Source organism: Petromyzon marinus, chromosome 36 (assembly GCF_048934315.1).
Source record: "Petromyzon marinus isolate PM22_M1 ecotype Great Lakes invasive population chromosome 36, UKy_Petmar_22M1.pri1.0, whole genome shotgun sequence".
Classification (NCBI taxonomy): Eukaryota; Metazoa; Chordata; class Hyperoartia; order Petromyzontiformes; family Petromyzontidae; genus Petromyzon; species Petromyzon marinus.
Genome location: NC_133702.1, coordinates 10573672 through 10598855, shown reverse-complemented (window position 1 = coordinate 10598855; position 25184 = coordinate 10573672). Strand labels below are relative to the sequence as shown.

General features: G+C 49.8%; 1 protein-coding gene across 4 annotated transcripts in view; it reads right to left on the bottom strand.

Moving 5' to 3' along the window:
• COL7A1 (collagen type VII alpha 1 chain) overlaps positions 1 to 25184 on the bottom strand; it is a 131036-nt gene that overhangs the window by 1771 nt on the left and 104081 nt on the right. For all 4 annotated transcript variants that reach the window (XM_076072111.1, XM_076072112.1, XM_076072113.1 and 1 more), the window contains exons 83-110: positions 23959 to 24039; positions 23159 to 23227; positions 22237 to 22272; positions 22005 to 22064; positions 21485 to 21529; positions 20865 to 20900; positions 20423 to 20458; positions 18923 to 18982; positions 17704 to 17829; positions 17190 to 17261; positions 16486 to 16521; positions 16134 to 16193; positions 15520 to 15564; positions 14847 to 14882; positions 13978 to 14013; positions 13244 to 13300; positions 12204 to 12275; positions 10726 to 10797; positions 9763 to 9798; positions 8763 to 8843; positions 7146 to 7199; positions 5646 to 5699; positions 5117 to 5179; positions 3657 to 3719; positions 2109 to 2225; positions 1044 to 1121; positions 350 to 403; positions 105 to 153 (exon numbers count right to left, since the gene is read on the bottom strand). In XM_076072111.1, the coding sequence (XP_075928226.1) occupies positions 105 to 153; positions 350 to 403; positions 1044 to 1121; positions 2109 to 2225; positions 3657 to 3719; positions 5117 to 5179; positions 5646 to 5699; positions 7146 to 7199; positions 8763 to 8843; positions 9763 to 9798; positions 10726 to 10797; positions 12204 to 12275; positions 13244 to 13300; positions 13978 to 14013; positions 14847 to 14882; positions 15520 to 15564; positions 16134 to 16193; positions 16486 to 16521; positions 17190 to 17261; positions 17704 to 17829; positions 18923 to 18982; positions 20423 to 20458; positions 20865 to 20900; positions 21485 to 21529; positions 22005 to 22064; positions 22237 to 22272; positions 23159 to 23227; positions 23959 to 24039 (1684 nt within the window). The remainder of the gene's footprint in view (positions 1 to 104; positions 154 to 349; positions 404 to 1043; positions 1122 to 2108; positions 2226 to 3656; positions 3720 to 5116; positions 5180 to 5645; positions 5700 to 7145; positions 7200 to 8762; positions 8844 to 9762; positions 9799 to 10725; positions 10798 to 12203; positions 12276 to 13243; positions 13301 to 13977; positions 14014 to 14846; positions 14883 to 15519; positions 15565 to 16133; positions 16194 to 16485; positions 16522 to 17189; positions 17262 to 17703; positions 17830 to 18922; positions 18983 to 20422; positions 20459 to 20864; positions 20901 to 21484; positions 21530 to 22004; positions 22065 to 22236; positions 22273 to 23158; positions 23228 to 23958; positions 24040 to 25184) is intronic.

The following is a 25184-nucleotide window of genomic DNA, read 5'->3' as shown; positions in this document are numbered from 1 at the left end:
TACGGAGCAATTCTTCACTCAGCCCGTGCGATGCGTGAAGGCGTTGCCCGACACACGCTGCACTCGAGCACAGGGATGACGGTTTAAATCCGCGCGTGTCTCACCGCAGTGTTTGCTCATCTCCTGTCGGATGTAGTCCCGCACTTCACCTTCCTGCGAGATGAATAATCATACCATCACTGCCGTCATCATCGTCATCGTTTATGCCTTCATCATTATCAGAATAAAAATTATTCGTTTTTGATACGGCGCCCTTCACGCCCCAGGGCGTCTCGGAGCGCTTTACACGCGATAAAGAATAATTTATTAAAAACATAAAAATGATTGATGGGTGCTCGTGTGTCCGTACCCTCATCCCCGACTCGCCCTTGTCTCCCTTCGGCCCATCGGGACCCAATTCACCCTGAACACAAACACCCAACTTGAGACGGAGCCGCTTAAACACAACGCCTAACAAATCGGTTTACCGCATCGCGTGTCTTTATACAAAGTCTAGACGCGATCGCATCTCAACTCGCTGCTCAGCTGCAGTAGGTGCATTAATAAAGAGGCAATCAGTCACATCGAGGCAATAGGTCACATACAGGAAGTTATTGAGCCTGGACTTACACAGGCACCCACAGACTCACACAGACAACCATGATAAACATAGAGACCCAATGACACACATGAACAGAGAACCACAGACTCTCACAGAGATCCTAATACAATACAATGCTATTTGGACTCATGTTGGATCTAATTGTGACTTCCTCACGACATACAGAGAGTTGGCATTACTTATATAGAAAGACAGTCGGTCACAGGCGGAAGAGAAGAGGAAAGTCTTGAAGCTGGGTGTGAACAAGAGCAGAGAATTGACAGCTTGGATGTACGTATGCATGCTGAACTTCTTTTGCAACGTACGTAGCCAACCCTGCTAATAGGAGGTGCAGGGGATGGCTGGGAGAAGGGAGTTCCGGACTGTGGGGGAAGCGGAGGAGAATGGGCGACCTCCTGCCAAGCGAAGGTTGACTGCCGGTGGCCGTGTGAGGTTTACGTACGTTCTCGCCACGCTGCCCCGGGACCCCTGGAACACCCCTAGGCCCCACCTGACCGTCACCCGGAACTCCTCGCTCACCCTGTCAGACACACACACACCAAAAAAAAAGATCCCCCGTGTAGCCTTCATAGGCTAATAGTGAAGTGCTTTATTTCATTCACAGCCCTCAGTCAATCCACTGCTGGATGTATGTGTGTTGAACTTATTTCTCGACGTACGTAGCCAACCGTGCTAATCGGAGGTGCGGGGGAAGGACAACAATTCATAATAATGTTTTTTTTTTTCGGTTAGATCAAGTCAAAATAAAATTGCGACAAATCTGGCAAAATCGCCCGATGATGCTGGATGTAATTACCAGGGAAACGTCGTACTCAAAATTGTAAATGTTGTGGATTTACTCTCCAACACACAACTAGTAACTAATTGGCACGTTCTGTTTACGTGACAAACCTTACTAATTGACTGTGTCGGGTGGTAGTGGGTTAACGACACATTAATATATTTACGTGCTCTAGCCCAAAAAAACGTTTATATGAATAATATTAGTCGCGAAAGCCTACATGTTAATAAGGACAACAAACTAAACACAAATAGCAGTTCTAAACAAATGAGTTCTCAATCTAGATGATTGAAAAGTGCATAGCTCCAGTGGCTTCCTAATATCGGGAGGAAGAGCATTCCAGACGGCCGCAGAAGCGCATCTGAAGGCGCGCGATGCGGTGACTTTGTTCGATGGCTATATCAGTAAGGGGGAGGAAGGGGGAGCTATTTGACCACACTTCACCACGTTGGTAAGTGCGGGCTGGTACAACGGATAATTTTTTGTACTGCTCTCTGCCGACATTGTAGTCCCCATGAGTGCTATCAGCGAGCACATACGAAGGTCCTTGTTGCACGAGGGGGCCGGTGTGGCCGGACCCACGACCAGCCACACGCACACACGTACCATTCACGTACAAGCACTGATATCAATGGCCACCGATGTGGCCAGATATCGAAGCCGGGTCTGTGTGTACGTATACACAAGCACAATCGAACACGCGCGCAGATGCAAATGCCCACCCACCTTCTGGCCCTGAATCCCCTCCAGACCCGGGGGCCCAATCGGTCCGGCCACACCCGGGGGCCCTGGGCGACCCAAGGCTCCGCTGGGTCCCTGAGGCCCGGGTGGCCCTGGAAATCCCTGTCACACGGGACACGCACACGCACGGGCACGCGAACACACGCGTACACACACCAGGATAAACGTGTCCACAGGGAGAGTGGTACGGGGAGTGTATCGATGGGGTGGGACTGAACAGGGAGTCCAACCAATAAAGTGAGGAGTTCATGGTGACAAGTGTATCATTGGTAATACATGTGATTTTATTATTGTGCTTGTTCACCCAGGAAAGCCTCACTGACTCTCAAGACTCTTTTTCAGAAGGGTGCTGCCAAGTTTTTGCAGGAAGAGGTGATCACTGCTCTGTAGAGTCCGATTCAGTAATTGGGGTAATGTCTCTCTTCACAACCTCCTCTGATCGTGTGTTCAGCTGCCTTAATTGCAGGATGCTACATTTGACGGGTGTCCTGAAGAAAACACTTGATAACCCACGTACTTATGTATTTGAAGATATCCCACGCATGCTTCATTGGAACATTTTACAAGTAACTTGTAATGGTTGTTATTGTATAGTCTCCCCACAAAGATCCTCCGTATTGCCTTTTAACAGATTGTAAGGGCAATGTTGACCTATGAAGGTCAACATGGCACACAAGGAGGGTAGTGTGGCTTGTACCACACCTGGTGGCCTTGTCTCCCCAATGCTGACGTTTACACACCACACCGAGTACTCGAGCAAGCGGTGGCTAAGGACTTGAGCAGACATTCGTCAATTGTGTTGGCTATGAGCGGGAATCCAACTGGGCTCGCGTGGTTCATAGCACAAGTGTGCTAACTGCCGCGCCACCGCTTCCCACATATGGCCCACACTTTATAAACTGAAGAGCAACATTCGGCAAAGAAAAACCCGACCATTAGCAAAGGAGTCCAGGGAAACCCCAAGCGACATTTCCTCTTATCCAGAGCGTTTGTCCCACCAGGCGAGGAGAGGACTCTCCTCTCTCTCCAGAGTCTTCGATCCACCGCCAAAAATGTGACGAAACAAAATGGGTGTTTGAGTCCACCATACAGGAACCCCACACCCAATCACGGTGGTGAGATGTTAACTACCTTGCCTGGTATGCAGGAGGTCGGGGGGGGGGGGTTCGATAACAACCGTGACGCCTGCTGTATATTTCGAGTTTGCGTGCTCTCCCCATGGTCGCACAGATTTTTCTCCGGGTCCTCCGGTTTTTCCCTCCACATTTAGAAACATGCGTTTAAGAGTATTTGGCTGCTATACATTTCCACGTGATAAGTCACTTCGTCGACCTATCATTTGTGGCCAGGGCGCTTCTGAAAAAGAGCTACATAGCTCAGTGGGCCTGACCTGGTAAAATAAAATGTGTAGTTTTAGTTTAAGCAGTGCTGTCCATCCCCCACCAATCGTAGCCACCAGTTGTTTTGCGTCACGAGCCTTCTGTCCGCCCCTGCACTCAGAAACTGTGATATAAAAAAAACACAGATTCTCACCCGGTCTCCACCGTCTCCCATGTCTCCCTTGGGGCCTGCGAGTCCGTCCTGCCCACGGTCGCCCTGTCCCACGCACAGAGGGAGACAACAGAGATACACCCCCGTGTGCATGTGTGTGTGCGTGCACGCGCACTCTACAATTCTGCATTGTGCGAGTTTAATAATGACAATTCCTGCAGCGTCGTAACGTGGCGCGCCATTACAAAGGTGATGCAACCAAATGACATCAACGTGACTTTACCGAAAGAGCTAAGAATATGAATTACTGCAGTCACGAAAGCTTTAAATAAAATTTTTAATAAAAAATAAAAGCACCCCACCCTTAATGCACCCAAGTCGAGTTCCTTTGTTTAAGTAGGTGACAATTCAAGAGACCAGGATAGTCTCATTCTCAAGCGACAGTGATCAATCCCATCAGAATTCAGATGCAAAGTGGGTTTGAGCCTGGTTAGCTCCTGGATGGTTGAATGCCTGTGTATGGCAGTTATTGTGGGCCTTGGCTGTTAGGTGGCAAGCAGATCGCAGCACAACACTGGATTCTTGAATCCATCTGTGTGAAACATATTCGTGTGCTTGGCAAGTTTTCTTCCGTTTTTTTTTCTATTTCCTCCAGACGTGAAGCTAAACATTAAATTAACAGAATGGGTGAAACATCCCATAGCAGCACCCTCTTGCAAAGGAGCCTTGAGACACAGTGAGGCCTTCCTGGATAAGCAGCAGCATTATTATTATTATTGTTGGAGATAAAGACGTCACCGTGGCCAAGTGCTGCCGAGATGCCACCACACCTGGTCGCAAACACGTTCTGCCCCCAACCAGAACCCGCAGCCGCTGGGACAGTCGACACGCAGCTGCCAAAATCCACCCTGACAGTCTCCCACCATCTACCCCGAAGCTTCTCCTCTTGGTCACTGGACTCATGGAGACAACGTCAATACCAATGGTTGCTTTATTATTTAAATGACTCGAATGACGAACTACAAGGAGCCTCTTTTAATGACACAGTAACAACACTAGGTCCGGGCTTCGTGCTTGGCCTTGAAGCTCGTCCCTTCCCTTGAATGTCCCCTCCCCTTGTGCTCTCCCCTTTTATATCTCTCGAGCCCCCTTTCCCTCACTGTTTTTCCCCTAGCCAATCCCGCTCCTTCTCCTCTAACGGTTCCCAACTGTCGCCTCTGGGCCCCGCTCTGTTTCCAGCCTATTCTCGTTCAAAGATTTTCTTCCAATCACTTCAAAAGCCCTGCCTCCCGACCAATTGCCGTGGAGGCCTCTGTCTGCCAATCGGAGACCTTGGCCTACTTTTGAATAACCGTTTGGGTGCACATTTGGCTTGGGGCGAGCGCTTGTTAATTTCGGTCATTTCATTATGATGCCTTCGTATCCTTGCAGACAGCGGGGCAATTAAGTCTTCTGAAAATGGGACTCCACGGGTGTGACGGTGTGTGTGTGGGAGGCCTCACCTTGGGTCCCATGATGCCCTCTTGGCCCGGCGTACCTGGCACACCAGGGATGCCAGGGTCACCCTGCACACAGCACGGGACAGACACGCAAAAAGGCCCAGGACCGGTTCAGAAAATTATAATAGTCACTGTTGTTGGCCACGAGTAGGAATCGAATTCGGATCGCTGGGTTTGTAACTCAGCGTCGTCGCAAACACTGTGACCCACAATGAGAAAATTATTATACAAAATGACAAAGATTCCCCGTATACACTTAACAAACTGTTGGGGCAAGTGCTGTTAGCAAGCATCGATGAAGGCCAGAACGGCACACGAGGAGGTGGGTGGCCAGCACCACACCCGACCACCTTTGTCTCCCCAGTGGCGATGTTTTACACACCACACCAGGTACTCATTTTGAGACTGAGTCGCACACAGTGGCACATGCATATGCTCATACGAACACACACACAGGCTAAGCTATCACTCACGAACATCTCTCGTTATCATACAAGCATTCGGCACCTCGGTTTCGATTTCTCCAACTCACCTTGTCTCCTTTCTTGCCAGGGATTCCCAGTTTCCCAACCGAGCCCCTGTCTCCCTGAAATACGCACACACGCGCACACACGCAGAGCAGGGGGTGCAGATGTGAGCACGTGCACTGCAAAGTTAACCTGGTCAGGACAGGTCGCTAGCAGGGCTCCCGGCCACCGGCCCTGCTAGTGACGTGGCAAAGGAGTGAATGCGCGAGAGAGGACGTCACCCATGGAGAAGGAGCGATGAAATCAGCTCAGGCTGACTGCGAGAGATGGCGATGGCTTGGCGAGGCGTTAATTTCAGGAGTGGATAGATCATGACGACCAGCTTAGGTGGTGGGTTTGGAGCCATCTTGCTACCACAGCCACGCCCGCAGGTGCCATCTTGTCACCCGCAATGGTTGGATGATGAATGGCATGCAACCCCAACTCTCGTTCTTTGCATTTGACCAAAAATGTGCACCATTTGTGCACCAACAGCAGAAGTCAGAGGGGTGGATGTACAGTGGGAAGTCACCACGGTGGCGAGATGTTAACTACCTCACCTGGTATACAGGAGGTCGTGGGTTCGATCCTGACTGCGATGTCTGTATATCTGGTGTTTGCGTGTTTTCCCCGTGGTCGCGTGGATTTTTAGAAGCAACGTGCGTTTTGAGTATTTGGCTGCTATATATTTCCACACGATAAGCCACTTTGTTGAACGACCATTTGTGGCCAGCTCGCTTCTGAGAAAGATCTCCATAGCTCAGTGGGCCTCACCTGGTAAATAAAAACTAATTTTGGAGTTAGTTTAGTTTCGACTATTTCGGGGGGCGCAAGGATGGAGGTGGCAGGGGATCGTGAAGAGCAGAAGACATTGGGTCAGGGGGAGATATTTTTTCACAGCGGTGGGGAGTTAACGGCTAAGAGAGAGAGAGAGAATGCTGTCGTTACAATGAGGTCCACTGCTTGCGGAAACGATCGTTGTAGGCGCGTGGCCACTGTCCCGCTCGCTCGCCCCAGCCTACTCAAGGGGGTTCTGAGTGTTGCACAGCGGACCCCTGTTTGTGTTGGGAGTTTTGAGCGTAGAATTAATTTTGCTTAGCCAGGTGAGAACTCGGGGAATAAGGATGAGTCTCATTTGTAAAGAGTGACCAAGGGCAAAAGCAAAAACTAAAACAACGAAGAGGCAAATAGAAATTGGTACAAAAACAATCTGCATTGCAGAAGAAATTTAAAACGCTGCACGGTGGTAACCAATATAAAAATATACAACTTCCAGTAACGAAGGTTGGCTCAAAAAATTACTTCTAAAAACCATTCACAGTCGCAATAAGTTACGAAAACATCAACATAGATTTGTGGCGATTAATCACTGCACTTGTACGTAAACAGACAAGGCACATATGAGCCAGACGCGACTGCAAGTGACGTTATCGTAACGAATCGACGGCCCCGGCACCCAACTGTGACTGAGATGGGGCGAGGGGCCCCCACCCCGCTGGACCTCCCACGCCCCCCCCACCTCTCACCTGCTCCCCCGGCAGTCCGTTGTCCCCACATTTGCCCTTGGCTCCGGGTTCTCCCTGTGTACAAACGTCACAGCCATAAATTATCAGCAGACAGAGCCTGTACGTGAATGCGCTGGGTGTGCGACCTCTTGCGGGGGAGCGGTGGTGTAGCGGTGGGCGCACTGCGTCACGAACCCAACCGCCCGAGTTGGATTCCCGCTCACGGCCAACATCAGTGATGAATATTTTAACTGGTTCAGCGCCTTCCCCCTCGATGCAAGGGTTGGTGGATTGCTCAATCTGTGTATTTGTATGTATGTATCCTTTATTGATGAAATAAATCGAGATGCGTGAAACATTGTTGCTTCATTGTCAATGGAAACCTAGGTTAATGCAATGACAAAGTTACGATGATAAAGATGCCGATTTCCTGGTCTCTCACCTGAAGATTATTGACGCATACTCTTTGGTTCTTTCGGTAAAGTCATTTAGATGAAAAAAATAATAATGAAAATAATAAAATGAAAATAACTAAATTAAATCACGACGTTTCGGGCACAACAAAAGCGTCCGTCATGAGGTGTTGCGCCCGAAACGTCGTGATTTAATTGAGTTATTTTCGTTTTATTATTTTCATTATTATAATTTTTATTCTTTTTTATTTTTCATCTACGTGACTTTACCGAAAGAACCAACGATTATGGATCCTTGCAGTCATGAAAACTTCAAATCTAGAATTATTGATGCAGTTTCAAGCCAACCCTTTGGTATCTGATCGCTGCTAAATCTGGCTGTGAGAATGGCTCCTCAACTCACCACTGAGTCAGCTGAAACAATAACGATTTGGCGCGTTTAACGCTTTGACGCCTCGTGATTATTTCATTGTTGAGGTTGCGTCGGGTGGTGGTGGAGGGTTTCACGACACAATTTTGGCCGGATCATTGCATGGCCTCAACCAAAAACCTATTGTGAAGGACGATAATTATGAGGACCTGACCTCATTGACCACCAAATCTCACCCAGTCTCTCTCGTCTACTTAAATATTCTCTCTGTGTGGTGGCGCAGGCCTATGATCCAGTGCTTTTGAGGCTAGGGTTGGTGGACCACGGAGAGACTTCTGAAACTCCAGACCACGGTGGACTGCGAGGTGGCCAGGAGTTAGCAGTACAGAATCGTCTCGGATACAACAGTGCCATTTCATATACAGATGTTGGTTACATTAATGAGGCCATAGTGATGAAGATGACAATTATGATGATGATAACGATAATGTGAATAGGTGTCGACATCGACATTTTATTTAAACTGGAAGAACCCTATAAGCTGTGAAGCTCTTTTTCACTGGTGTTCAGCCCATTGTGAGATGCTTAAGAAGGGGAGATGACAATTATGATGATGATGCTGATGATGGTAACAATGCAATACTTACGCTGATTATGATAACGATGACAATGACTGCGATGAGAAAGATGTCATGACGATGATGGAAAAATCTACATTGATGGATGGTGATGGCAAATGAATGCAGTGACGATGGAAATGATGAAGACGACGATGTTGATTGGTGACAATGATGCCAATCATGATATCAATTTTGATGACGATAACAATGATGATGATGGTGTTGTGATGCGCACTCTCTCTCCGCGTTCTCCCCGGGGGCCAAGGTCTCCTTTGTCTCCCTTTGTCCCATTCTTCCCGTTCATGCCATCCTCCCCCTGAAAACAACAACAACGCATTATAAACTCAAAATCCACAACTGCCTCACATAATTAAAGAACTCATCATCTTTCTCGGGTCAGTAAAATAAGCACCATGAAAGAGAAGCTGTATCAAAACACCCAGATAAACGAACCCGGCACTCGACATACGACGCAACTAGCATTGTTATATGGACAGACTTGTCCCCATCATAGTAATGTGGAATGCACACTATAGGCTCTTGACCACTCACGTTGAAGTGCGCACCCAATCACCATTGGAGCTGGGGACTCAGCACAAATGATTGGTGGGGGCTCCATGGGGACAGCAGAGAAGATTGAGTGGCCTATTGAGCGAGAGTGGAGAGGTAGCAGAGTGCATGGAGGGGAGTAGAGTGAGGTGAGAGGGGGAGAGGTAGGAGAGTGCATGGAGGGGAGTAGAGTGAGGTGAGAGGGGGGGAGGTAGGAGAGTGCGTGGAGGGGAATAGAATGAGATGAGAGGGGAGAGGTAGGAGAGTGTGTGGAGGGGAGTAGAGTGAGATGAGAGGGGGAGAGTGCGTGGTGGGGAGTAGAGTGAGATGAGAGATGAGAGGTAGGAGAGTGCGTGGAGGTGAGTAGAGTGAGGTGAGAGATGAGAGGTAGGAGAGTGCGTGGAGGGAAGTAGAGTGAGATGAGAGAGGTAGGAGAGTGAGTGGAGGGGAGTAGAGTGAGGTGAGAGGGGGAGAGGTAGGCGAGTACGTGGAGCAGAGTAGAGTGAGATGAGAGGTAGGAGCGAGAGTAGAGTGAGATGAGGAGAGAGTCCATGATCTTGAAGACGCTGAGTATAATCTTGAAATCGATTCGAGATTGCAAATAAACAACCCTTATAGCTTGAACAAATGTGTTACCCGGGCAGCTGTGATTGGTCAGGAGGCGAGTATGACCAGGTGATACTCACGGGGTCCCCGGGGATGCCCGGTTCACCAGGTTCCCCCTGCACAGCAAACGCAGCACAAGGGGTTCATAGCAAGCCGTCCGCAGTCGTACACGCAGTGTGCGTGAGTCCGCACACAACGCAGCCTGCAAGCCTGGTGCCATGCTTGCTGTTTCTCGGCCAAACTACGGCCTGTTGCACTCGACTGGGAAACCCGCGGGTGGATCGAACAAATGACTCGACGATGCTGCTGCGTTGGAAGTGGTGCAAAAAGCACAAGTAACAAAAAAAACTCAACACATTCGTGAATAACACTGTGCTAAAGGCCCTTTATCACAAGCACATGTGTGCTATGAAGAAGGGACATTGCTTGAAACGTCCCCTATTCTCTACTTTTCCTTTGAAGGCCGCAGTGTTGACTAATGCTGTTACATGTCTTATATATGTCAGGGTTTTACACACAAAGACATACATTTTTAACACTTCATTGCATTATTTAATGTTTTGACATCTCCGAGTTTGCACCTGCTGGAGTTTTATCTTTGCCACACAAAAACGCACACACACATCCACAAACTGACCCACACACACAAACGAAGGTCCTCAATATAGCCTTTAACAGACTGTTGGTGCAGGTGCTGTTAGTGAAAGCCGATATGGCCCATAAGGGTGTGGGTGGCCAGCATCGCATCTGGGCGCTTTTGTCTCTGCAATGCTGATGTTTAGACACCGCACCAGATACTCATTTAAGACCAAGTTGACCTAGCGTAGGCCCACGATCGATTCAGATATTCGTCGCTGACGTCAGATGCGGGCGGGAATTTCACCCGTGTCACCGGGTTCGGAGCATGCAGTTCGCAAACCACTGCACTAGCCCTCCCCACACACACACACATGCACGCGCGACTGCTCACACCGGTGCTTCCGCGTGTACACACGTGACTGGTGCGAGAGCTCGCGTACGACAAGAATCACAAAGCGGCCCACCTTCTCTCCGGCAGGGCCTCGGAGACCAGGAGGGCCCGACGGGCCCCTGGGGCCCAGGTCTCCCTTCGTGCCCTGCAATGAGAAAGATGATGACTCAACGCGTGCGTGACGCCGCAGCCTTCAACGAACAGCCGCTCCTAGACGAACTGCAGCAACGCGCGTCCTTCGCACGCGGCTTGTGCTGGTTTCGCAACTTCCCCAAGGTAATGCCTTCAGCAACAATAACAATCGATTCAATGTCAATTGGAGCCGTGTACTCTCCACCACAGCCAAACAAATCGAGCTGTCACCTGGCCTGTTGTGCTGGCTGAGTTGTTGTGCCGACTGAGTGTGCAGAGTATTTGCTGCTGTAAATTTCCACGCAATACCACTTCATTAAGCTATTATTTGTGGCCAGGTCGTTTCTGAAAAAAGAGCTGTATAGCTTAGTGGGCCTTACCTGGTAAAATTTTATAACATGTTTTACGTGTTTAGATTTTTAGCAAACTGGTTACTGAGCAAAGGCAAACAAGACTTGAAAATAATACATGACGTTCCACCGGAGATGACTCGCAGCATCGGTAGGCGTTAACAAAACTCATCATCAAATTCGTAATATTGCTCGTGAGAAAGCCTGCATTTGATATTAACAATACGAATCTTAATGGGCAAATGCTGAAATGATATCCCGATGCTGAAAAATTACCTGCAAATTACTCAATGCGGATAACACAGCAGCGTCAACAGCAACATCAGCCCCTACTGAAAAAACCTAGCAGGCCCCTGCTGAAAAAGAGTCTGGAGACTTTCGTGGGTAAACACGTGTTATAAATAAACAACGCCACCACCCAACACAGCCAATTAGTAAGGTTTGTCACGTAAACAAAATGTGGCAATTAGTTATGAGTACAGTACACCGGTGTGTTGGAGAGTAAATTCGAGTACAACGTTTTGTTGGCGATTACAACCAGCCTCATCAGGCAACAGCCAGAAATGTATAGAAGTCCTCCTCTTGCGGTCCAAAATAGAGAAATGGTGATGTCACCACTGTCAGTCAATTAGGTGTGAAGACCAGATCTATCTCAAAAAAACCTTTAGTATGGATAACATTGGTCACAAAAGCCTACGTGTTAAACACGTTATAATCAATGGTGATTGACGACAACTATGATACCGCTGATGATGATGATGAAGTTATGATGACGACTTGTCAGTTACGAGTGGTAATGCTGACAATGATAACTAATAATTACCGATCATGGAGATGATAACGAAATTTTAAACTCATTCTTTAGATTGGAAACTAATTTCTTTAGAACTGCTTTTTGTCTTTAGTTTTGTGTCCCTCCCCCGCACCTCCAATTGGTACAGTTGGTTACGTAGGATGCGAAAGAAGTTCAACATACATACAATCCATAATGATGCATTAGTGACGAGTGTCGATGCTGACGGTGATGGCTGCTGTGACAATGATGACGACGGCGACGACGGCACCTCACCTTTTCCCCATGCGGTCCCTCCTCTCCCCGCTCTCCCCTCTCACCGTCGAGTCCCCGTAAGCCCCTCGGGCCCTGCACGCTCCCAGCGAGCGGTCAGCGATTGTGTCAGCAGGCCACGTTAAGCGACTGGGAAGGAAGCTAAGCGGAGTTGAGCCTGGATAGTGCTTGGATGGGGGGGGGGGGGGTGCGACTGCTCCACACAATGGGTGTTATCGGCTGCTGCTGAGATTACATTGCGGGCAGTGACGGACAGTGCAGAAAAATCCGAAGAAACGGAGTGTCTCTGCTCCCAGGTCTATGCTCTCCATGCCTCCACGACCCTGCACTGGCCAAGGTGGTGAAGTATGGACAAATCACTCCCACAACGCAGCTAGTGCCGGATTAAGCTAGTGCGGGGCCTGTAGGATATGGTATAATGGGGCCCTAAATAAATAAAAACACTTCAATATTAAAACATGCATTTTTTACTTGCATAGTACAGTAATTTTCTTTTTCATTTGCTATACAGCCAGATGATACGACAAATCGCTAACCTTAAACACCCAGTCGTTCATAAAAGTTGAAGGCAGTACAGAACTATACTAATAGAGCAAGTGCAGAATCACTGAACCGGAATTGATAGCTTGAAAGAATTTAGCGCGGGGCCCTTGAAAGTGCGGGGCCCGTAGCTACTACATATGCAGTAGCTACTTATGCTTCGAGGATAATCCGGCACTGGACTCGGCACTGCGCGCTGGAGACCCTCATCCAGCAGTGGACTGGCATAGGGCTGTACACGCAGACAAGTGGAAAGTGATGGGGAGCGTGGGATGCGATTGGAACGGTGGGTGCATTGAGCCTGCCGAGCTGCGTGGGTGTGTCGTACCGTTGGGGTTGCGCCGTGTTGCCGTGCACTGGGTGTGCCGTGTGCGATGATCCTGGCGTGCGGTGTGCCTGTTACGTGGCGTGCCGGGTGTACCGTGTACGTTGTATGTGTTGTGCGTGCTATGTGCGTCACGTGCGCGTGGGTGTGTGTACCGCGCCATGCCAGGGGCTCTCACCGGCTCCCCCTTCACTCCTTTGCTGCCCTCGCTGCCAGGGACCCCCACGGATTCTCCCTGGGGACCGCAAATCACGCCGTTACCACGAAAGAACGCCTTCACTCGGTGACCATGGAAACGCACCTTCACCATGGGAACACACCTTCACCACAGGTATACTCCATTACCATGGAACACACACTTTCACCACAGGAACACACCGTCGTCACCACGGAAACAGTCACCAAGGGAACACGCCGTCATCACCACGACAACGCACAGTCACCACGTAAACAAGTCGTCACCATGGAACACCATAGTTAAAACCTGGACTTGAACCCAGGCTCTCAGCAGTGCTGGCTCAGTACAATGACGTGGCCATTATGGACCCTGAGCCAGGCAGGCCACACGCATTATAAAGCTACATGTAAGCCTACCAGGTATGAGATCTCGCCATCTAATCTCACTATTGCTTATAGAGCGCCTTCAATCAAAGCGCTTGACATAGCTTTCAAAATGGTGACAAAGTGGAATGATGTAGTTGGCAATGAGAAATCGGTGACAGCGATAGAGGGCTACTTGTGGATCACAAGAGGGTAGGGGAGGCATGGGAAGGAGTGGAGGGGCGAGGGGAGGCAAGAGGAAGAGAATGGGTAACAGAAAATGAGGGAGGCTTTAATACGGTGATACATCTGTCTTCTCCGCCTATGCTGGGTGAGCCGTTGAGCGAGCTTCTTGTCGTGCTCGCCCCTCACCTTGTCGCCCTTGACTCCTGAGGCCCCAGACTCCCCCTGCAGCACAGGTTGGGGGGGGGGGCGGCGGGGATAACGGAGTCAATGGATCAGTCGGCAGTGACCATCGCAACACACACACCAACAACAACAGCTGTCGTTCGCCAATAAGTGGCGGTGACGTCACCACGGCGATTGTGCCAGGCCAGGTGCACTTTTCGGCCATGTGAAATGTCAAAGGCTCGCTGGCAGGTCACGGAACAGATCTCGGTGTACAAAGAGTAGTCAGCAGCTTCCATAAAAAAATGCAAAAAAAGACAAAGATCCCTCACGTAGCCTTTAATGGACTGTTGGGGCAAGTGCTGTTAGCGAGCACCTTTGAAGGCCACCACCACGCCCAGCCACCTTTGTCTCCCCAGTGTTGATGTTTACACGCCACACCGGGTACTTATTTTTAAGGCAAAGTTGACCTTGTGGAGGTCCAGGACCGGTTCATGCATGCACCACTGTTATTGGTCATGAGCGGGAAATGAACTTCTGTTGCCGGGTTCGTCGTGCAATGCGCCAATCACACAACTGCCCCTCCCCATTGACGAGAGCTCACACACAGACACAGCCGATGATCCCCCATGTAGCATTAGATTCTTGGGGAAAGTGCTGTTAGCAAGCACCTAGTGTGTCCAGCATGGTGCAGCACCGCTCACGACCGCCTTTGTCTCCCGAGTGTGGAAAGTGTGCACGAGGTTTTTTTCAAAATTTTCACCACGCATTTGCGCACGGACTTCACGGCAAATAATCTCTCAACGTTTGGAAGAAGCGGGATGGGGGTGGGGGGGGGTAACGACGCGACGTCGTACGAACTACAGGCGGGGGTGCGGGGCGGCGGTGTGTACCTTGTCTCCTCGAGCTCCGTGCGTGCCGAGGGCCCCCTGCGAGGGACAGACGCCGAGTCAGAAGAGACGACGCCACGAACTCGGGGGTGGCGACATTCCGCACCACGCCAACGGCATCCCAACACATCGGAACGCGTAGACGCACGTAGTGACATAGAATCGGTCACTTAGCAGCATAGCGCTTGTTGCTGGCAGGGAAGGGGATCTGCAGTTACAGCAGCCCTGTCTGACAGCAGGTCACGTGATAGACCAGAGAGAGGGGATGTAGGGGAAAGGTTACAGAGGGGGCACGTGGAGGAAGCCCGGGCATGGTCGGGGAGCGAGGCCACGCTGGAACCATAAAAGGAGACCCCGGACAGGAGCTCGGGGCTGTCATTTGAAGTGGGATTCCGTTGTGCTGCTGGAATCTTCGTCACCGTCTTCACCATCTCGGCGTCGTCAGTCAGGCAGTCTGCCAGCTGTCCTGACTGGGAGCTGTAGTTACTAAGTGTGAACTATTAAGGCTGTTAATAAACAGAGTGCCTCCTACTCGAAGTGTCTCTGAGTCAGTCACTACACCTGTGTGTGTTCGTGTGCCTAAGTTCATGCGTGTGTATGTGTGTGTACTCGTGTGGGTAGGTGCGCGCACGTGTGCGTGTGCATGCGTGTGTGTGTGTGCGTGTGCATGCGTTACCGCTGAGCCTGGTGGGCCTGGCTGTCCGGGTCGGCCGTCTTCGCCCTGCGACACAGAGAACAGTGGTGGAGCGCGGTTGGCATGGGCCCTGGTGGGAATAATTAAATGGGCCCCTAACCCCCCCCCCAAATGGGCCCCCCCCCCATTTTGGATTTGTGGGTGTCAGTGCAGTTGCGCAGTCTTCATTTTGAGGAATTGGAGAGAGGGTGGTTTGTTGTTCCGAATGGGAAGTTTCATGATTTTGGTCATACAATGTAATAATCATGAAGTGGCTTTTCACTTGGAAGTAGTGTATACAGGACTGTAATTAAGGGGGACATTATTTGTCCACATTTCTGGATAAGGGAGAAATGGCCATGGAATACCGCGGTGTTGGACTTACTCAGACGGACTGACATTTTGATCCAAGCTGGGATGGTGATGATGACGCACTCAGTCTCATGTACACGTCAAAACCATGAGCTCATTCCCTAAATAAGCCATGATAATCACCTCCAATACGACACCACGTTCACGTTATTAGGAGGTTTGCCCAATTTGTGCAACTGCCCGGATGAATCGCTGACCACTTCCCATCGTTAGCGACTTGCACATCCTCTCGAGTTGCCACTCACCGTGGCTCCTGCGTGCCCTTTGTCACCCTTGGGGCCTGGCAAGCCGCTCCCCACCTCGCCCTGGCCACGTGCAACGAAACGGGGAAGCGAGAACAGATGCACCGCACGTTACGCAGCAGCAGCTGCAGCAGCAGCAAGAATAGCAGCAGTCGAAGGAGCAGCAACAGCAGCAGCAGCATAAGGAACAGCAGCTGAAACTATTTATCCCGCACCTCCGATTCGCACGGTTGGCTACATAGGGTGCAAAATAACTTCAACATACATGGAAACAAGCAGAAACAACAGCAGTGAAAGTAACAGCATAAACAGCAGCAGTGGTCAAGGTGTGGTTGGAATCATTTTCTGCTCTCACCTTGTCTCCCTTCTCACCCGCCCTTCCGTCAGCTCCCTGTTGCACGCAAAACAAATGAATAGGTAAATAACCATGATGCCTAGGACGTGGAGAACATCCACGTAAACACATGGTGTATACAATGGCACCATTACTTACTAAACAGATGGACATTCATTGAGATTAAAATGTATATTGATGTTTACGTGCTTCTAAAACTGTTGGTGTGGTCTGATGGGGCGTATGTCTGTGCGTCTATGACTGCGTGTGTATCCTAATGAAGAGCTTAAATATAGTGGTTAGCGTAACGCGCTACAAACCCGTCGACCCAAGTTCGATTCCCGCTCACAAGCAATAACAGTGACGAATATTTGAACCAGTCCTGGGCCGACCCCTAGGTCGACTCAGCCTTTAATTAATACCCGGTGCAATGTGTGAACATCGCCACTTGGGAGTCAAAGGCGGTCGAGTATGGTGTTGGCTACCCACCCCCTCGTGTGCCGTGCCAGGCTTCATAGACGCTCGCTAACAGCACTTGCCCCAACAGTCTGTTAAGGCTATACGGGGGATCTTTGTCTTTGATAGCGTGTGTGTGTGCTAGTGTGTGTGTGTATGCATGTGCATGCTAGTGTGTGTGCACGTACGTGCTAGTATGTGTGTGCACGTGTGCATGTGTGCACGTGCGAGCTAGTGTGTCTGTGTGTGTGTGCGAGACGTGGGGGTACCTGGGGACCGAGGGGGCCGGGTGGGCCGGGATTTCCAGTGGATCCGTCCAGCCCGGGGAAGCCCAGAGGCCCCTGTGCCGACACACCCCGGTTAGACACCCCAACAGGGTGAGAGCATCATTCCATTGTGGGCTAACAACGAGTTTGGTCACGGCAGACGCAATGCCACGTCTACTGACACCGCTCTGGCTGCTGGGTCAGCTGCTGTCGGTGGTCCTGCTCACGCATGCAGCTGTTGTTGAGGCTACCCTCACCAGTGTCAAGGCTATGGCTGCTGTAAGTGTGACCGCTGTGGTCGATGTCATCTGTGTAACTGACATAACCATCACTACACTTCCATCTATGGCCCCAAAAGTTGTTGTTGTCAATGTGCCACCTATACCTTCTCCCAGCGTGACACCTATACCTTCTATCAGCGTGATACCTACAGCTGCTGTTACCAATGAAACACCTAAAGCTGCTGCAGCTATCAGCGTGAAGGCAGCTGTCAGTCTCTCTCCACTGCCGTATGCACCTTCTCGCCCGAGGGCCCGGGCGTGCCGGGGCTGCCGGTTTCCCCGCGGGGCCCTGTGGGTCCTGGTGGGCCGGTGGACCCTGCGAGCCCCCGCTCCCCAGGGAGACCTGGAGCCCCCACCATTCCCTGGTGGCATCATCCGCACAGGGAGGAGGAGGAGGATTGTGGAGAGAAGGGAAATGGGAGAGATTTTTTGTTTGGGGTTTAATAGCAGGGTTCACAGTGAGCTTGAAAGGACAGAGATGACAATTCTGAGATGTGGTGAAATTAGCTACTCATAGATTCACACAGAGATGCATGTAGTCACACACAAATCTAAAGACTCACAGACAGACACATAAACTCACAGAGACACCCATAGACTCACAGAGAGACCCACAGACTCACACAGAAACCTATAGGCTCACAGGGAGACACATAAACTAACATAGAGACTTATAGATGAGAAAGGGCTATGGAGATTCCACCGGTGCAGGGCAAAAGAGGTACAGGAAGAGAAAAGGTGGGATAGGATGCGGTGGAATGAGATGCGAGGACAGGAGATGTGACGAGAGAGGAATCCCAGAAGAGAAGCTCATGGAGGGAGAAAATCTGTGGCAGCCAACCCCCACGCAGTAATAGCACTTGTGACTTAGCAGAAGGAGATGAGAATTCACTCGCGACCCAAGCCAGGAGTTGGGAATGTCGCCGTTTCAAAAGTTTCAGACTGAGAAAGAGAACCCAGAGACACAGCTGGGAAGGTCAGGGGTTAGGGACACTGATCCAGTGCAGCTGAGATCCTGGGCTCTAACCCAGGGTGGATACCGGCTGACTGTGGTTACAACGGTGCAGCGAGTCGATGGCCTTAGCGCGGTCAACAATGACTGCACAAAAGAAAGCATCGCGTTACGTTTGGTTTCTCAGAAAAAATGAGCAAAAAATGAGCAAAAAATGAGCAAAAAATGTCAGCTCTGAGGTTTAAGAAGTTCAAGTTTGATTGGCATGCTGTAAAACACTCTTCACTGAACACATGTCCCCCGAGCGTGCATGGAGAGGTTCGTTGAGGTGACTTCAGAAGAAGTTCTGCGACATCGCCTCTCCGAGACCTTTCTCTGGCACAGCGTGGCCGCACTCCTTGCTGGAAGAGTTCCCAATTATTACATTTTCATTTACTTCTATCATGACACATCGTAGGTAAAGGTGGGGTTAGGTTTAAAGGGGGCGGTAAGGGGATACTTACAGGAGGTCCTGGGGGGCCAGGGGACCCTGGAAGCCCAACGGTTCCTACTCCAGGCTCCCCCTGTTGGTGACATCGCAACTCATTTCTTCATCATGAAAACTCATTTCTCTAGAACTACTTTTCATATTTAGTTTGTCGTCCTTCGGCCGCACCTCCGATTAGCACAGCTGGTTATGCACGGTATGAAACAAAGTTCAATATACATGAATACTTGTTAGTTTTACTCCTCTTTATTTTAACACAATGTCCTTTATGTAAAGGTGCAATCAGCAACACAATCGAAGCTGTTATTTCACCAACATGTATGTGTGCTGGCTGTGTGTGCTGGACTTTTGGACACTGAAATTGCTTGCCTATGCCACTGCTGGCGGAAGGCCCTCCATCACTACAGTGAACTCTTGAGGGTATTTATGTTTTTCCCTTCCACTCTGATCAGACGAGTTTGTTGGAAGAAGTGGGCTTACTACCCAAACTTTACCCCACCACCAAACACGAACTGCAGGTCGCCGGCGGTGAACCCAATTACATTGCTGGACAGAGGTGGCAGAAACTTGCACCGTTGTTTCAACTGCTGGACAGGAGATGGAACTTAACCAGTGATCTCTGGATTGATGGTCCCAGTGTGCTCACCATTACACCGCTGTGTCAGCTACCATGAACCTCGTACTCGCGTGAATTACTTTCCCAGAATTCCCCACGAGATGGCGGATGTACCACATGATCAAATATGGATGCACCCTTGCACAACTGTACATCTACGGTCACTTCCTTAGCCTTCTGAGAGTGTGCAGACAAGAGAGAGACGCTGTAACACAGTAACATGCCTAAGGGTCGCGAACATTTTTCGTGCAAATCGAACGCTGGATTCTGTGCGAACATCAAAGCAACAATTTCAAGTTACCTACCCAGAAAAGTTTCCAATGCACCCACAATTCAACACTTTATTTTCAGTCAGGGTTTGAATGTCAGTTGAAATGGGCAAGCCAGTCCTTTCAAGCACGGTTTAGACTTAAAAAAAATTGTTTCGTCGTGTGTGACACATTAGGAATGGACCACTCTTTAATAAGTCCTGATGTGCTGTGCAGTACATCAATGCACGTGTGTACACCAGCATGTGATGACTAAGTTGGGCCTGTGGGGGGCTGGTAGGGTTATTTATTAACGGGACGTGTACACCAGTCACGTGGTTAATGGCGACTCGGTGATAATTGCTGTGTGTGACACACGTGCTGTTGCATCTCACACATTAACGCACAATAAATGTGTTTGCCCTCGATTTGGAGCACCTGCCCACGTCCTTCATTTCGAGTGTGCAACACGTGTATATACATTTTGTCCATACTATATTATTACTGAACGACATTGTTTGCTCTGCGGTCTCTTCATTGTGAAATCATTATCTGAAACGTCACTAAATCATGCAAAAGATGTATGTGACGCCGTGGCAATGTTTAAAGAGCAGCCTCAGTGGTTGGGTCTCAAGACAAGACAGTTTCCTACCTTCGACCCCCTTTCTCCGTGGGCCCCTTTGAATCCCTGCATGCACACAGACACAAAGACAAAGATCCCCCATATAGCCTTAACAGATTGTTGGGGCAAGTGCTGTTAGCGAGCACCTATGAAGGTCGGCACAGCACACGAGGGGGTGGGTGGCCAATACCACGGCCGGCCGCAATTGTCTCCCCAATACAAATGTTTACAAACCGCACCATGTACTCATAGAAGGCTGACTCGACCTTGGGGAGGCCAATTAAAGGTTCAGATATCCGTCAACCAATGTTGGCCGTGCTAACCACTGAGCCACCGCTCTCCACAAAGATACACACACACACACACGTGAAAGCCATGTATCATTGGGAGCGTGCACACCCATAGCATCCTTCACAGACAAATGGACGGTTGGAGAGTTTTGTGATTGAGAAATAAAAAGAGACTCCCTTACGATCTCGCCCGGGTCTCCTGGTTCTCCGATCATGCCCTGCAACGTGCAAGCACAACACAATCAGCACGAGTGCACAGGTACCGCTGCAACACAGCATTCCAGCAATGACACAGCCTTTACAGCCACAACACGCCCCAAGAAAATGTTTAAGTTGTAAAGTAAATAAATAATGATTCGCTTTTTTTTCAGCGTTACGAGACAATCCATTCGTAACTCTCGCAGAGCAGTGTATCGCCCTGTGTTGAAAATTGCCTGTGGAAGCGGATATCACAGAGCTCCCTCTGAGTTCCTTTTAAAGTGACCTCAAGTCCGCATACAGCAGAGGGCAGCAGTTTCCCACCTGCCATACTACAGAGAGGAATATTCATCACGTCTCTCAAAAACCATATATCTGATTCTCATGGCTGAAATAAATGTAATGCGATGGGTTTATGTTGTTATTGTGTGCAGTGATTGGTGACCAGGGCTGAGACCCATCAACTCACCGCACTTAAGAAACTTGGCTTAACCACAGGCTGCCGAAACCTGGATTCGAACCAATGGTCTCTGCGTTGCTGGCTCAGCACTTTGAACCCTCCCCATGCAACCTCAGCAAAGAGAATGTTTAAGTGATGCCTCACCTTCTCTCCCCTTGACCCTTCAGGACCGCGGTCTCCCTTTTCTCCCTGGGAACGAAGTGAAGCGGGAATCACCAACTCCAGCTTGTAGCGATAGTGCTCCACCGAAAAAACCCGGTGCTACTGGTGAGCGTGTTGAGTTATTGTTGGTGTTTGTGCTTGTGGACCACTGCCCAATGAAGTATCAGCAGCATCACCATCAAGTCAAGTCCAGTTTTTGTACCTCGGGAGTGCGAGTTTTTTTGACATCCTTTCATATTTTGAAGGGGAACAAGATGAAACCCCGTTATACGCAAAACCTCCGAATAGCACCTTTGACTACGTACTGTGCGAAAGAAGTTCAACATACATACATACTGTACAGGACACGGCTAATCCGCCCACGTTATCTCAAGGACAGACTGTATATGTTTTTCTGTTGGAAGGAGGTGTTTAAAATAATCGAGGAGAGTTAGATTTTTTAAAAAAGTATTATTTATTTATTTGTACGCGGCGCGGCAGTGCGTGGCGGTTTAATCGGCACCTGTTCACCCTTGACCCCCCGGAGCGTTGTGACTCCAGAGAGGCCCTCCCCGGGCTCACCCTGCCGGCACAGACAGACGCACACAGGAACAGCCATGGGGGGGGGGGGGGGGGTAACACAAACATGGGGCCACGCGTTCCAACTCGGCGCGCACGAAGCAACGGACACTTTGGGCAGAGCGAGGGACGCGGCATTGGGGCACACCGACGCTAAGACGGACGCGAGCGCTGACCTTGTCTCCCTTTGCCCCGGGCGCTCCCGGCGATTCCTGTTGAAAAAGATGGAGAGGAGGGCAGTGAGGAGGCGCGTGCGTTCCGTCGTGGAACGAGAGACACGGCGACCCAGCCGACGAGAGCTCGCCTCAAGGCGCTTGCGCGCGGGCTAGAAGACGCGGGCCTGCGCCGTGCGTGGATGGCGAACATCGCGGGGACGTTGAAGCGCGTAACACTGCAATTGCAGGCGGTCAATAGCCGGTCAGAAATGGCATTTTGACGTGACATTCCTCAGCATTTCTTCAATTGCTCATTCTCATACCAATGTGTTCTTTCCCTCTCCGCTCTGCAGCCTTCTAAGCCTATCATTCCCCTCGCGTTACCTCCCCTAGCACCGATAATCCCAGAACAAACATAATCCTGTTTTCCCCAAGTCCTAACGCTGAGTTACACCCCTCCTTATTAGTACAGCATCTCGATAAGCAGTGACGTGTAGGCGCTTTGAGAACCTAACCTGCATCATCATGCGAACAACAGTGGCCGAGTTTTAGCAAGGGAACGACTCATGACCTTCCCCGCCACCACCTTCCTTCCGCTCACGCTGCACTCTGATGAACTGCTCGCAACTCACTGGAACGATCCAATTCGAACTTTGATTTCATTTTCCTGAAGTGCGTCGTCTCATTCGCGCCGCGTCACCGGCACCGTCCCGTTTGTATTGTCAAGTGAATTCACTCATTCGTTACGATCACGATCCTGAATGAGTAGCCGAACAGTTACTTACAAAAAGAACACAGCAAAAAACGAATTACGAGCGCTACTCGACGCAAGTTGATTGCGCGCCTAAAAATCTAATTTCAATCAATGTCCACGGAGTTTGGTAAAATTATAGACGGTGCATTTTTCGTTAAGGTAGCAGGGGGGGGTGGGGGGGGTACTTACCTGCCCGTGGGGTCCCCGGTCTCCCGCCTGGCCTGGGGGGCCCGTGAGCCCGATGGGTCCTGGGGGCCCCTGTGTGAACGAGACATCAGGAGAATAAAAAAAAGTCACAAAACGCACAAAGTCATCTTCACGACAATACTCCTCCACCGCCATTGTTTTTCGTCCTTTTTCCATGCAGTTACCCCGATTGTGCTCCTGGCATCATGGCAAGAGACCATGAACCATTCGCATTTCTCACAAAGCAATGGAACCCAACCCCCCCCCCCCCCCTCCACCATGTTAGAGAATAGCCCCCCAGAAACAGATATCACAGAACTACATCCGAGATGCCTTGAATGCGACTTTTTATTTTATTCACACACTCGGAACAATGCAGGTTTCCACGTGTCCCGCTAGGGAGTAAGGAGACGCTTGCCGCAGGGCAGTCACCAATCAATATTTCAAATAATCCGAGCTGGTATTTAGACAATTTCATGCCTAGCAGGGCCATAGACGGGGCTAAACGTGCGTTCCATTGCATGTGACAAATGTTCAGTACACCGTGAGGACACGGCGTCATGCTGTATTTATGCTGAACTTCTTTCGCACCGTACGTAGCCAACCGTGCTAATCGGAGGTGCGGATATATCGATGCACTCAGTCGAGACCCGTGTCGCCTCCACGCGTCTCGACTCATTCATCGCGTGTGACGCAAAGTGGCGCGGCTCTGCCCCTGCAGTGGAAAAAACCACCCTGGCGCCTGCCAAGCCGCACTGGCTCGGCACGACTCGGTTGCGCAGTGGGAGGGAGGCGCTCCTCACCATCTTTCCCGGGAGCCCATCCAGCCCCGCAGTTCCAGGAACTCCGTCTCTCCCGGCCACTCCGGGCTTCCCGCTTTCTCCCTTTGGAATAAGGGAACATGGCGCCAGACGGTAAACACAAACGCCGTGAGGTCTCCCACACGGTCGGTCACCTCCCGATTACCCACAGGCAGATTACCAATTGGTGCATCCATGTATGTATGTATGCTGAACTTCTTTCGCACCGTACGTTAGCCCATCATGCTAATCGTAGGTGTGGGATGTATCGTTCCATGTTTAATGACGAAGCAATGACGCTGACCGGGGACATCTTAGTGATGATAATGATGGTAGTGTATCAAAATTTGCTGCTGATAATCTTAATGCCCTATAATAATAAAATTGTTTGGTGATGCTGCTGCATTTGGCAGTGGTGCACAAGCACCATTAACCAAAAAAAACCCCCACTTCAACACATCACAAACGTGACTTTAAAAGAACAAAAATATACATACATATGTAATAGGTGATATTTCGGGCGATTTATGTACTATGAAGCAGGGCCATTGCGCAAAACATCGCCTCATAACGAACGTGTTGAGTTTTTTAGAAGACAATAATAACAATGATGAAACAATGAGAAAAAGGCTTTAGCATCTCTGGCAATAATGCAGGAGGTGTTAAGATGTTTAAACACCAAATAGACACCTTTTCCAAGGCATCAAGTCTACACTAACCACGCGTACTTGTGGTGAAACATGCAAACAAATAAAGTAAATACTCTTCGGTTATTTCGGTGAAGTCACGTAGGTATAAAATAAAATAAATCACGACGTTTCGGGGGCAAAACACAAGCGTCCGTCATCAGGTGGTAAAGCGTGGTCTGCTGCTGAGGCAAACTGCCTCAGCAGCAGACCATGCAGACCATGCTTTCCCACCTGATGATGGACGCTTGTGTTGTGCCCGAAACGTCGTGATTTATTTTATTTTATACCTACGTCACTTTACCGAAAGAACCAAAGAGTATGGATTCCTGCAGTCACGAAAGCTTCAAATCAAAATAATGTACAGCATTGTCCTTGAAACTGATTGACTTACACCAGAGACAGTAACGGTGGTGAGATGTTAACTACCTCGCCTGGTATACAGGAGATCGTGGGTTCAATCCTGACCCTGACGCCTGCTGCTGTATATTTGGAGTTTGCATGGTCTCTCTCATCATCATTACGGTGGCTAGGACATGTTAA